The 14,128-nt window shown below is 36.1% G+C and overlaps 2 protein-coding genes and 1 pseudogene across 3 annotated transcripts; 2 read left to right on the top strand and 1 right to left on the bottom strand.

Annotated features, from left to right (window-relative positions):
* Positions 1–505: 505 nt before the first annotated feature.
* On the top strand, positions 506–3,305 carry LOC114194429 (subtilisin-like protease SBT1.7 pseudogene; annotated as a pseudogene). Its single transcript, XR_014984231.1, has one exon. The product of XR_014984231.1 is annotated as a subtilisin-like protease SBT1.7 pseudogene (transcript).
* Positions 3,306–3,982: 677 nt separating this feature from the next.
* On the top strand, positions 3,983–6,614 carry LOC114194630 (uncharacterized). Its single transcript, XM_028084978.2, has 5 exons — positions 3,983–4,343; positions 4,589–4,703; positions 4,806–5,384; positions 5,494–5,674; positions 6,218–6,614. The coding sequence occupies exons 1-5, from the start codon at positions 4,267–4,269 to the stop codon at positions 6,241–6,243; spliced, it is 978 nt and encodes a 325-aa protein (XP_027940779.1). The 5' UTR covers positions 3,983–4,266; the 3' UTR covers positions 6,244–6,614.
* A 3,414-nt stretch (positions 6,615–10,028) lies between these two features.
* Positions 10,029–12,908, bottom strand: LOC114194599 (uncharacterized). The gene is made up of 3 exons (XM_028084936.2): positions 12,263–12,908; positions 11,661–12,008; positions 10,029–11,352 (listed from the first exon to the last, which is right to left on the bottom strand). Exons 1-3 carry the CDS (start codon positions 12,710–12,712, stop codon positions 10,729–10,731), a joined length of 1,422 nt encoding a protein of 473 aa, XP_027940737.2. The 5' UTR covers positions 12,713–12,908; the 3' UTR covers positions 10,029–10,728.
* Between the last annotated feature and the right edge of the window lie 1,220 nt (positions 12,909–14,128).

Here is a 14,128-nt window from a genome sequence, read left to right as displayed (position 1 = left end):
TAATATTTTTTTTTACTTTTTTAATTAATTCGTTCTAAATTATTTTTTATTAATGTTGGATAAATTTTGAATAAAAAAATAGAATATTTGTGTATGATCACTTAAGAAAAGGAAGATAATTTTAGATCATGCAGAAATTCATTTTAGTACTGTGCTGACAGTAATTCAACTATTCCTTCTCATAATGCATTTGTTTAAAATTTTAAATAAAGTAGAATTACGAGGATGACGTCATCGAAAAAGCTTCTTTGTCCCCTTACCTGTCCAGACTTTTGCACCACCACCATGTACGTGTGTTTTTCCCTCATAAAGAAACAACTAAGTTCTTTCTTTTAATCTTTTTCTTTTTCTTTTTCTAAAAAAGCAGGTCTCAACAAAAACATTATGGAGAATAAATAATACCACATTTTTAAGTGCTTCAGAATATAAGGAAAAAATACAGGAAACAGATAGATGTAATGTAACACATTCTACGACTAAAAACAGAGAGGTACAAAGAAATCTGCATCTTCTTAACCAATTTTATCAACTGTGAGTGACTAACAGAGTATTTTGTCTAGGGTGAGAAAGGAAAAGGAAAAATTGAGATACCAGAAAAAGAAAAGCATTTCTTATTCATTTTATAAACTCTTATATTCCTATGGCAGCGAAACAATCTCTATCCATATGCTGAACTTCAACTCAACCATAAATACCTCACAAATCCCTGAATCAGAACCAACACAACCAAAACAGAGCAATGAAGACGCTAATTCTGAACTCCGTGCAAACCATTCTTCTTCTTCTGCTGCTGCTCAGCACCAACACCAAAGCAGAAGAAAACCAAACACCAAGCCATGCCAAAATGACCTACATAATCCACATGGACAAGTCCACCATGCCCTCAACTTTCTCCGACCACCTCAACTGGTTCGACTCCTCCCTCAAATCAGCATCAGCCACCGCAGAGATTTTCTACACCTACAAACACGTAGTTCACGGCTTCTCCACCAGGCTCACACCCCAAGAAGCACAAACACTCGCCAACCAACCAGGAATCCTCTCGGTCACTCCAGAACTTCGATACAAACTCCACACCACAAGAACACCGCAGTTCCTCGGACTCGACAAAAGCACCACGCTCTTACCCGCGTCCCAGCAACAGAGCCAGGTCATCATCGGAGTCCTCGACACCGGCGTCTGGCCCGAGCTGAAGAGCCTCGACGACACGGGCCTGGGCCCGGTACCCGCCACGTGGAAAGGCGAGTGCGAAGTTGGCAGCAACATGAACTCCTCACACTGCAACAGAAAACTCGTGGGTGCCAGGTTTTTCTCCAAAGGCTACGAAGCCGCTCTTGGACCTGTTGACTTAAGTACAGAGTCAAAGTCAGCGAGAGACGACGAGGGGCATGGGAGTCACACGCTCACCACGGCGGCAGGCTCTGTGGTTCCCGAAGCTAGCTTCTTCGGTCTGGCGTCGGGCACGGCGCGTGGAATGGCGCCGCAAGCGCGCGTGGCGGTTTACAAAGTGTGCTGGCTCGGTGGGTGTTTTTCTTCCGACATAGCCGCGGGGATCGACAAGGCCATTGAAGACGGCGTGAATGTTTTATCCATGTCGATTGGGGGAAGCTTGATGGAGTATTACAGAGACATTATCGCGATTGGAACCTTCACTGCCACGTCACACGGAATTTTAGTTTCCATGTCAGCGGGGAACGGCGGGCCCAGTTCGTCAACGCTAGCCAACGTGGCGCCGTGGATAACCACGGTGGGAGCGGGAACTTTAGACCGCGATTTCCCTGCTTACATAACGCTCGGAAACGGAAAAACATACGCCGGAGCGTCGCTTTATAGCGGTAAACCCTTGCCGGATTCTCCGCTTCCTCTCGTTTACGCCGGCAACGCGAGTAACTCTTCTGTTGGGTATCTTTGCTTGCAAGATTCTCTGAATCCTGAGAAGGTTTCAGGGAAGATTGTGATATGCGAGAGAGGGGGAAATCCCAGAGTGGAAAAGGGTTTGGTGGTGAAGCTCGCGGGAGGTGCTGGAATGATTTTGGCCAACAATGAAGCTTACGGGGAAGAGTTAGTTGCTGACCCTCATCTTCTTCCTGCTGCATCGCTGGGCCAAAAATCGAGTCAGATTCTTAAGAGTTACGTCTCTTCTTCTGCAAATCCCACCGCCAAGATTGCTTTCGTAGGAACCCATTTGGAGGTTCAACCTTCTCCCGTTGTGGCGGCTTTCAGCTCCAGAGGACCCAACGCTCTCACGCCCAAGATTCTCAAACCGGATTTAATAGCTCCAGGGGTCAACATTTTAGCCGGTTGGACCGGCGCGGTTGGACCGACCGGGTTGACCGCTGACGACCGCCATGTCAGCTTCAACATAATTTCCGGAACCTCCATGTCTTGCCCTCACGTCAGTGGCTTGGCCGCGATTGTCAAAGGCGCGCACCCTCAATGGAGCCCTGCGGCTATTAGATCCGCACTCATGACCACAGCGTACACGAGTTACAAAAACGGCGCCGCAATTGAAGATGTTGCGACTGGACAACCTGCGACACCGTTTGATTATGGCGCGGGACACGTGAATCCCGTGGCGGCCCTTGATCCTGGTCTGGTGTATGATGCCAACGTGGAAGACTACTTGGGATTCTTCTGCGCGCTAAACTACACGTCGTTTCAAATCAAACTTGCTGCGAGGAGGGACTTTACGTGTGACCCGAAGAGGGAGTACAGAGTGGAGGATTTCAACTACCCCTCCTTTGCGGTTGCTTTGGAGACAGCTTCGGGTATTGGGGGTGGTTCGGATGCTCCTAATACTGTGAAGTACTCTAGGGTTTTGACTAACGTCGGAGCTCCGGGAACGTATAAAGCTTCGGTGGTGCCGTTGGGGGATTCCAATGTGAAGATTGTGGTGGAACCGGAGACGCTGAGTTTCTCGCAGGAGTACGAGAAGAAGAGCTATACGGTGTCGTTTACATACAAGTCCATGCCCTCCGGAACCAGTAGCTTTGCGCGTTTGGAATGGACCGATGGAAAGCATAGGGTTGCTAGCCCAATTGCGTTCAGCTGGACATGATTTCATATGGGCCTGCCAAAAATGTGTGGCCCAAGAAAAATGCCTCGTTTAATATATTTAACTCATGGAATAATAATAATTGTAACGACAATAATTGTACATAAAAAAGTATCGCACATCTGCATGTATCATTATGGATTACTGGCTGTATCAATTATTCCTATCTTATCTTCCCAATTTGCCTTTTTATATTTTGTTTTACAGAAATGAAATTGAATAAAAATAATTTCAAAGTTTAATTTTTCAATTTCTATTTACTTTGTAAACAATGTACCGTAAAACTATAAAAGAATAAAAAATTACTATCATTATTGATACCGGTGTAAACACGATAACGCATGTAAATATATATTTTTAAAATATTTATGATATTATATTAATAAGTAATGATATCGTAACATTATTAATATATAAAATAAATTTATATTTATAAAAAAAATAAAGTAAAATAGAAAAATGAAAAATTTGTTAAAAATGAAAAATAAATTTATGTTTATTAAAAATAAAATAGAAATAAATGAAAAAAGAGAAAATATGTAATAATATATAAAAAATAAAGAAAAAATTGACTTTTAAAATAAGTTTATAAATATGTATAAAAGTTATTATTAGTTTTTAGAAAGTATGTGGATAATTATATTATAAAAGATAAATTAAAAATAACTAAGTGAATGAGTATAAATATATATATATATATATATATATATATATATTATTTTAATTAGGTAGTAAAATAACAGTGTACATAAAACTTATTGTTTGGTGACAATGGAGAGAAAGCAAAGCGAAGCAGGATGAGGCAGTACTTTATTGACCACTACAAACGTTTGAAAAACATTACCATTATTACGCGTTCATTATCCGCATCCAAAAAATAAAATAAATAAAAAATTGGCGAGAAAAACATCTAAGGAAGATCACGAGAACAACCTTAGTCCCAACCTATTAATTACGTTTGGGACACGCTTCATTCTCCTCCTCCGACTAACAACTAATCAGAACCGTTCTCGTTCTCACGGATCCCTCGTCCTTCGCTTCACTTTTCTTTACTGCGTTTAATTTTTCGGCTCACCCGCATAGTTCAATTTTATTAATTGATCACTGCATCAGAGATTTCATCGCCTAGGGTTTTAGACACTGAGTTCATTGTTTTTCTCAAATTTTGTTTTCAATTATTATTCAGAATTTTTGGTGAACTAAATTTATTCATGGCGTCGAGTTTTGACCGGTGGGAAAAGGATCCTTACTTTAACGCCGCCGAAGAAGTTCAAGAGTCTGCAGACAGGTATACCCATCTGCATGAGTTTTGTTCGATTTTTGTTCCAATTAGTTTTGTGCTTTTATTTTATACTGAAGAGGAAATATACTGATTTAGGTATTGCAAGTACAACATGATTTAATTTGTTCCTTTCTCTACTCTACTGAATTCGAAGAGTTGGGAAGCTGATTATTGAAATTTCTAGGTTTATCTGTGTGCACAATCATGTAATTTCTTCTTGTTGTTGATTTGTTATCTTTGTGCTTTTGAAGGATGGAATCTACGTATAGGATATGGTTACACGCAACAAAAGATGCGTCCAACATGTGGAACTATGATGAAGTGTGTAGAGATCTACATATTGCACTTGGCACTGCCAAATGGCAGGTAATTCCTACTCATGGTGAATGTCTACTAGAATAGCTAGTTCATTTGAAGTGTTTTGTTGTTGAAGTGGGGATATGATGACATTTTTGTTTGAACATGCAGTTAGAGGAATTTGAGCGGGCAGTGATGTCAAGTTATGGCAAAATTTCAAGTGATGAAGCGAGAAGTAGGCACCGACAATTTATCACTGCCATTGAGGATAAGATAATGAAAGTTGAGCATTCGATAAGTGAATCAGTAGGCCATGCATCTCTGCCTTGGTTGCGTTTAGACGAAGGAGAAAAGGATGAGCTTGCTTTATTTCTTTCGGGGAAACCAGAAATTAACAGCATGGACATTGAAGATCCACCAGTGACTAATTTTTCGAAGGATTTTCATGTTTCATCTGGATGGGGTGAATCAAAGGAGGAGATATCACTTGGGCATCGCAGGGTAGTCAGTGCTAATGCTGATATTGGATTTTGGAAAATTTCAGTTCATGATGATGCACAGCAGTGGAGTTCCTCAAGTGGTTCTTCTGGTCCAATGCATAATAAGGCACCCAGTTTATCAGGATTTCTTAGTTCCATGGAATCAGTCTCTAAGTTGAAGTGGCCTAGGAATGCTTATAGAAAGCTGAAAACAGTGGATCATCATAGAGAAACTGATGGCACACTACTTCCAACAGCTGAATTCAATAGGGTATGTACTCTGCACTTGTTGTCTCTCATAATGATGACTTGCTTGAGTGATTTTTGATACATTTGTTGAATTACTGATATGTAATATATTTTACTTTTTCTGAAAACAGGGCAACAGTGCAAGCTGTGAAAGTAAGAGTGGCCTTGATAGTTGTGATGAATGCTATGACAAGCATCAATATGGATGGTATGGTGCTATTCGGAGAAAGCTTCAAAGATCTCAATACCAAATTCAATACAGACAGCCGGTTCGAATTGCTGTTTGGCTTTTTTTTCTCCTTTGTTTTATAGGTGAGTTGTTGGTATGATTGTACGTTTGCTATATAATAATTATATGCAGATGCATGGAATTTCTTATTAAAAACTTACCACTTTGGTAATTGAGGAACTTTACATTATTATTCTTTCTATTCTTACTCTTATTATTTATTGAACTTTATTATGCAATTGCATTCATTTCTATTATGGGTGCTTCTAAATATCCTGTACAGATCGTCTGGTATGTGAAGTGTGTAGCTATGGTTACTTTACCCCTTTTCAATTTACTAACAAAATTTTCTAGTTGGTTTTGTTGTATTCACTCACTGCTTTTCTTTTCCCCTAAACACTCTTAGCTGAACTTGTTCCATTGTTGATAACTATTTGAAGTTTTGTCTGTCCACACTATGCATTGCCTCACATGCTTGCATTATGTTGGTTGTGTTTACCTACTGATTTTCATTTTTTCACTAAACACCCTTGTGCTCACATCTTAGTCTATTCTCGATGACTGTATAATTTTGTCCACTATGCATTATCTTATCGTGGCTTACACTTATTATTGGTATCCTGCAGCATTAATTGCATTCCACACATTGTAGAAGGAAGATATCAGTACACAATCTATAAATGTGTAGCTGCAGACATCACGGGGTATATAGACAAGCTTTTGATGCAAAAGTTCATATAGTCCCACTTTGACACTTGAGCAGGAGATATAGGTTAGATTTTGTGGTTCTGAGTTAAGTTTTGGAATTACAAGTAGAGTCTAGCATAGTTCAAGGCAACTCCACAATTTTTTGTTATTCTGCTATTCAATCTGTTCTTCCCTTCCCTTTTTTTTAATAGTCCATGAAGAGCTCTCTGCTAAAGGGAATTAGCCTATTTAATATTGTAATGGGTATTATACATGTCTTCTTGATGTAATTGATGAAATAGAGTATAATTTATATCTGAACTTCTATGTGCTCAACCTCTTATGTTATTTAACCAGTGTTTTATGGTTCTTTAGTCACTTCATACATATAAACTCATCTCCCAACTACAGGAGCAACCACAGAAACTGAATGCATGCAGCATTATAAATTTACAAAGAGAGCACAAAACATAGGCAAGAGCATGTACCATTTTTTTTACTTAGGTTACTTTCAACTTTCTTTTTATTTCAGTAAACTCAGATTACTATCATGTTTGGTTGTTCATCGAAGAACGTTTTACACAAAAAAACCTGGCTAGTAAACTTAGTTTTAAATTGTCTTATCTCTAACGGAATTCTTTCGTGAGTCTTAGACATTTCTTGTAACATACAATACAATAATTTTGTGTTTTTTTATTTTCGTATAATAGTTTGTTTGAAAAAAGTTGTTGACATTAATTACACTTATTTGACATTTTTATTTTCACTCTTCCATAAAGAAAAGCTGTGTCATATGGATGTAAGTCGTGCTACATTCTGGTGCTCTAGTTAATTTGTATGTGTTTTATTGCTTGAAAGCTTTTGAGTTTGTTACACCTAAAATAAGAATGTAAAATCCTAAGGTATTGTGCTTTTTCTAATAAAATTTTTAACATAAAAATGTATGCCAGAAAATATAGTTTTAACTTTGGACTTTTGAAAAATAAGGTAGTGGTTTAAATAAAATAATATCATTTTGGGTTATGAAAGTAAATGTAGAATATGAAGTGTTATTAATTCATTAACTTCTGTAATTATTTTGATGATGATAATTATTCTCAAAGTTGAAAAAAACTTTGGAAGGGGTTTTTAAAGAATTATAATAATAATTTGAAAAGGTAAATCTCAACATCTTTAATTAATTATTTTAAATTTATTTTTTCTATTGCAATTTTTATTTTTTATTTTAAAATTCTCCCCATTTTAAAAAATTACAAGAATAAAATGTCAAAATTATTTTCTTAAAAATAACAAATATTTGTGTAAGAATATATATATATATATGAGTTTAATCTATACAAAGAATTGATATTGATCACGAAGAACTAAACTCATGTCAATTGATAGGTCAAAATCTTGAAACAATGAACTTATATGGTTTTTTGGTTGTTTAATTAGCATTTTTACTCTATGTGATAATTTTGACTTACATTTGAATTATTCTCAAAAGTTGTGTTTATGTCTATCGCGGGACAACATCCTCCTTGCAACAAATACATTAAAGAAGTCTTCTCTAAATATAATGATCATAGAGAGATATTTAACCTGATCATTTTTCTTCCTCGTTCTTCACGAACATCAATCATGAATCACTTCATTATTGAAGATATATTTTTTTCTCTCTTTTTATTATTGAGACATATGTAAAATAGATGTTTTAATTAATTGATACTAGTGAGATTTGAGTTTATTGAGATTTTTACAATTTTTTAATTATTTTAAAATTTAACTTGATTAACTTATTTAACCATTAGTGATAGTAGACCATAAAACTAAATTTTGTATTTTTTTTAGGTAATGATATGATGACACCTATCAATAGAAAACACTCATTTAATAACTCAAAATAATAATATTTTAATTTCATTTTCTTTATTTTAATTTAAAATTTTAATGTATATTGGTGTATTATTACAATGAGTTACAGTATGGGTGTAATTTTTTTAAGAAGTATCAAAGTATTATTTTTCTCTTTCTTTTCTTATTACTTATGTCAAGTATTAATAGTTATCATGCGCGCTCATTTTTCTGAACTGTCTCATTTTCATTCCATTTTCTATGATTTATACCTTTCCTACTTTTTCTTTGTATATTATTTTTATTTCTATCTTTCCATTTCTCCGCCTCAAAATGGGGTGAAAGGCTTTTACAGTTTTGATCATAGTTGACACTTGAAAAGAAAAATATTAATATAATAAGTTAAAAGACAAATTCAAAAAAAAAACAATACATATTAAGATTTATAGCAATAAAGTTTTACCATTATTAGTAGCGTGTCTCTCTTCTTTGTTTGATGATTGCCTTTAATGGAAACTAAAGTTCTCTGAACCATTATTAAAGTTCGAACTTGATGTCTCATGTAATTTTCAACGCATGTGGTACGGCCGAAAGATGTGAACATAACTCTAATAGTGGAAAAGAGAAACTGAACTACTCAAGAAAATAACGAAGTTCAAGAAGCCCAGTTTTACTTTTTATGTCACGTTCTATTCTCTTCGAAATTGACCTTCAAGAAATTTGAAATTCAAACACTACCAAAAAAAATCTGTCCCCAAAAACAGGCACTTTTATTCTCTAAACTAAACATGCCAATTAACCAAATAATAAACACATTTTGGATATAAAAGTACACATTTTACCAAACTAGGTTTTTTCAGGTCTGCTAACTGAAACATAAATTTTCACCTAATACATACAAAAATAGCTTCAGAAAATACTTATAACCTTTTGGAAGGCTCAAGCTATGTATAATCCAAGAAAGGGATGGAAAAGGAAGGAAAGTAAATGCACTACTCTTTTTTGCTTTGAGTAATGGACTTTCTACTTTTTCATTATAAAGTTAAGAAGAATCTTCTCACTGCACTTTTCAGCCTCAAATTCTTTTGAGGGATCAAAAGGGTAACAAAAATAATTTTAACACTCCACGACTCAGAGAATCATATATGAAATAGGGATGTTGAACTTTAACCAATGCAAAGTAAACACAATGACAGATTAAGAAAATATCAAAGTAAACAACTTTAGCTAAACTTTAGTAGATTATTTAATATCAAACCGAAAAGTTTGATTCAATTTGTGCTTGAACCAAATCACAAAATATCATAGTACAGAGTAACACAGGTTCTTATTTCTTTAGTCGTTTACTTATTTATCATTTAGTTTCGATTTCCATAAATATATACGGTGTAAATGTATACTATATAATATTAACTTAAAATTCTCATTAGAATGAAAATCAAGTTTATCACATGATTACCAAATAAAATGTAATTTTTATGTTGGTTTAAGATTACTTCGAAAAAAACATAACCACACTTAACACCCATATGTGAAACTTAGAATCTGATGAGAGGGAATTTAATAAAAAGGTTAAGACATTAAATCATGTTAAATTGCCGTTTTATCTGCACTAAAAATTTACTCTGACTTCATTGCTGAAAGAAAATTCCCAAACACTCCTTCGTTATCAAGGATGGCACTAAAAAATTGGTGAGTCATAATAAATTTCAACGAATAAGGAAAAGGTATGCTCAAGAATACAAGTTTCCCAAAAGGTTTCGATTAGAATAAATCACACACACCAACCAAAAATTATCTCCAAACATGAAGATCCTGAAAGCGATATGTGGACATCTCAACCATATCCAAGGCATTAATGATGGCCACTATACCACATAATATATGAGAAAACACAATCATCCAAGGAGAAGATAAATAGAAAAGAACAGTTCTGATAATATAGGAAATCTTGACATATTTCTAACAGTTACAATTAAATATTGATACAAGCTTTGTCAATATATATGTCCTTTAAAAGCATAAAATTTAGATCTATGAATAGTTTAGCTTCTACTTACTCTGGCTACTAGGTTTACAATTCATAATAACAACCAGCACTAAACATATTTAAAGTTCTTCAATGATATATAGTTTCCTCCAAAGATGGAAGAAATTTCCTTACGGATGTCACCAGCAATATCAATATTAAACCTCACAAGTGCTGGCCCTTGAAACACAAGGCCAAAACGTTTTCACTGACGAAATCAAGGTTATAACTGTGATTTCCAAGCATCATGGTTAATGCTTTCACAGGAAAAAAAAAAACTCTACAGGAATTATAAAGCTTATAAAATGATCAGCAGATTCCCAATTTCACACTGATGGAAAGCAAGTGGGAAAAACAAACCTTGATGCACATAATCATCCACCAAAAACTCAGAGTATAGAAATTCACTTTCCAGGATCCACGACTGATCATTTCTATTTACAAATTTGATGAGGCAATGACCCACAGCAGAAAACTCTTGACAACCCTGCTGCAATCTTACCATTTACCTGCAGTAATTTGTCAGATAGTTCACAAAAAGTTAAAAAAACTAGACGCCTAGGCTAGTCCAGAACTTCCTCTTAGCTAAACATCCACTGTCCAGTTAATGTTATTAGTGTTTCCTTCATGCGATTTTTGTAGTTGAGCAACTTTGGCATGGTATGCAGCTGCTGCCACGGCAGTCTTCACCCTCTGACCTTGAGGAAGCTCACAGGCTTCACTCATGGAAGCAAACCTTAGCTCAGATGGAGGAATGAAACAGTCCAAGGAGAGACCAGGAACATTGAACGCAACCTCCTCAATCGTCCAAGCTTCTTCCATCCTGGTTTTAGTGTGGCTCATAGCAGTTTCCCCAAACCTAAAAAGCGTCACTACAGAACGACCCGAGTGAGCAATCATTATCCCCTCAACAGGCCTGTAATCATCAAGAAAGGAATTTATTGTGGTCTCCCAATACACTGCATCACCACCGTTATTCTGAATGCGGGTCAAATGGGAGTCCTCCAAGTGTACAAGAAGCCCCGTTTTCTGGCTAAAGTACCCAAACAAAACATGCCTTATGATCTCCGCTGGACCCTCACTCCTGGCTTTTAATGTTGAGGGGTCTGCACAGAGCTTCAGGATGAAACAGTCCTCTTCATTTATCTTCTTCTCCCCAATGCATCTTGCATTGATAAACATGCTTGCAGTCGTTCGTGGGTCAAGGCCCTGCAGACACAAAAAGTAGTCAGAAATGTAAACAACCTAGGCCCCGCTAGATAAATTTTTCCACATACACTTGTAAAAAAAGAAATACCGTAAAATGATTTTAGTTTCTCTCATAAATCAAAATCAACTTATGCAGTTAAAATTTTGTAGAAGTTAGATGAGAGAACTTTCACAAAATCTTGTCTACATATCATTTTAGCTTATGGAAGAAACCCAATCCATTTTTCCTTCTTATGTTCTTCTCCTACAAGTACCCAAATATAAATTTAACTAAGCAGTACCCTGACACAGTACGGTTACAGCCTCACCTGAAGGGCGCGCCGCAAAGGCCGAACCGGCCCTTTGGCGGCGTGTGCACCGAGCCAGGGCGTGTGCCGCCACACTAGTCTCCCATTGCAACCGGCATGAACCTTGCTGCCACCAAGAGCAAGCTCAACATACCACATGTCGGGGTTCATCTGCCACAAGACAAACCCACCGGACTCGGCAGCCTTGGAGGAGTTCCGGCTGCGCGTGACCTTGTTCGCTGTCTCAAACTCAGAGGCTATCATCCTCACCTTCCCCATGGCATAAGCATTGTTAATCGAATTCTGAAGCTTCTGCCCCCCAGAAGCAGCAATGTACTGCTGCAATATGTACTGAGCAGACGAAGTTTCCTGCAACAAAACCACAAGACAAGATCAACAGTTATATTATCCCCTTTCACTCTACACACACATTTTCCATTCAATTTTCCAAATGTGACCTAACAGAATGCTAAACAAGGTAAAACATTTACTGATCTTAGACAACTGAAAAAAGAATTGACAAAAAATTTAAGATTATGGAAACGAGTCATAAACCTAAGACTATTTGATCTGGGAATATAACAAAAAGACAAAAGTTAAACAGAGTGAAAAGAGATACTAACAATGGGGATGTCTTTGATGCTGAGGTGAGGGAAGGGGTCCGTGGTGCACACGTGCACGGGGGCGAGTGGAGCACCCAACACGCCAAGCAGCAACCTCAGATCGGACTTTTTGCACGAGGAAGAGGACGAGGAGGAGGAGGAAACAGAGGGTGCTCTCGCGAGTGGCCCTTTCATCCACTGACCCCACCTTCCCTCTCCGCGCGTCGAGTCATGGCCGTCGGTTCCGTCTGGTCCCTCCTTCAGCGGCGAGAGCGCCTCCGCGGGCCTCAGGCTGCCCGATCTCGCGATGAAGAGCTCCGGCGGCGGCGCGTGGTGCTTCCGTCGCCGCCGCAGCAGCGAGGACATCGGCGATGAGCTCCTTGCCGGGCTCTTGGCGCGTGAGCGCGCCGGCGACAGCCCGCGAACCACCTCGTCTTTGAGCGCGGAGAAGAACCCTTGCTTCCGCTCCATTTTTACGACTTTGCCACACGCAGGTGAAGCGAATGCGTTTGTTTGTTCTGAAATGGTGAAGGGAACGCACACTAAGCAAGTGATTAGAGTTTAGAAGAAGTGTTGTTAGTTAAAATGCGCGAGAGAAAGAGAAAGAGGTGTCTCATAAGCAACGGATTCGGACAATGTTGCCGCGAGACAAGTAAACTGTGGTCTACACACTGTTGCGCTAGATTGCTTCTCACAACACCACAATTTCACCTACTTAAACTCTCTTTCTATTTTCTTTTCTTTTTTTAAAAAAATTTACTTTTACCCTTTTTAATTGTATCTATTCAATTTGGATTAAGTATGAATGCATTTACATGTGTATACTTCTCCACTATGGTATTATAATATAAACTATATAGTTTAAACTAATTAAAATAAAGTTTGAGATAAATCGAAAGACTTACATTAACGAAAAAAAATAACATAAACAAAATGTACAAGTAGAAAGATTTATAAATTGATTAATTTAAAATTTTATATTAAAAGTAGATACTAATATTTTATACGAGCTTACTCACGATTTAGTGTTCAATCTTTTCAACTTGGAAAACTTAATGAGATCAAAACCAATTACAACTATACATAAATCTTTTAGTTTAAAATTTTAAATGGAAAATAATGTCGTAATCTATAACTATATATAAAGGGGATTCCCTCTTTTGTGTCCACATTTCATAATTCCAACTTTACCCTTTATAATTTAATTATTTATTAAATTTTTAAAATTTAACGGTTACTTTTACAAGTTTTTATAAAATTATTTACTTATCTCCTTTTTCTTTTTTTCTCTTACTATTCATCAACAGTTATTTTTCTCTTATTTTCTCCGTACATTTTATTTTATTTTTTATAAATATACTTTTATTTTGTTATTTTGTTTATTAAATTAATAACATTACAATATCATCAATTATTAATATAATTCAAAAAATGCGTACTCACAGGCGCGATAGCGCCTGTGTTTACACTAGTATCTTATATAAATTTATTTATTATTCATTAATATTGAAACATAATCATAACATATATCTCTAGTTATAGTTTTTTATTGTAAAATATTTAATATTTTAAAATTATTTAACTATATTTTAGTAATAAAGCCTAAACCAACATTAAATTAATTTAAAATATATTTGATCTTTATACGGTGAGTTTCAAAAAACTTTACGTTGTCATGTGTTATAAAAGAACATTTTCATTGTAACTACTCTAAAAATCTTACTTTTTTCTTTGTTTAAAATATAATTTTTTTTCATATTAACCAGTGGGGGAATCAATAGTTTATATATTTTAAAGAAAAAAAAACATTAATATAAAATATAGATGATTCGTAGCGTATTGCGTATGGTCACTTTATAAAAATCTGTTTTATTATATTTTTTAAAA

Source organism: Vigna unguiculata, chromosome 8, assembly GCF_037176805.1.
Source record: "Vigna unguiculata cultivar grain cowpea cultivar isolate G323 ecotype 2 chromosome 8, ASM3717680v1, whole genome shotgun sequence".
NCBI lineage: Eukaryota > Viridiplantae > Streptophyta > Magnoliopsida > Fabales > Fabaceae > Vigna > Vigna unguiculata.
The sequence above is the reverse complement of the archived record's forward strand: the minus strand, read 5'-3'. Positions and strand labels throughout refer to the sequence as shown.

Bases quoted from the DNA above. Each gene is read 5' to 3' on its own strand.
- LOC114194599 (XM_028084936.2), bottom strand. From the start codon at position 12,712: ATGGAGCGGAAGCAAGGGTTCTTCTCCGCGCTCAAAGACGAGGTGGTT. The intron at 12,009-12,262 runs GTTAGTATCTCT...GTTTTGTTGCAG, and splicing joins GCATCAAAGACATCCCCATT to GAAACTTCGTCTGCTCAGTA. The intron at 11,353-11,660 runs GTGAGGCTGTAA...TTGTGTCTGCAG, and splicing joins CTTTGCGGCGCGCCCTTCAG to GGCCTTGACCCACGAACGAC.
- LOC114194630 (XM_028084978.2), top strand. From the start codon at position 4,267: ATGGCGTCGAGTTTTGACCGGTGGGAAAAGGATCCTTACTTTAACGCC. The intron at 4,704-4,805 runs GTAATTCCTACT...TTGAACATGCAG, and splicing joins TTGGCACTGCCAAATGGCAG to TTAGAGGAATTTGAGCGGGC. The intron at 5,385-5,493 runs GTATGTACTCTG...TTCTGAAAACAG, and splicing joins CAACAGCTGAATTCAATAGG to GGCAACAGTGCAAGCTGTGA.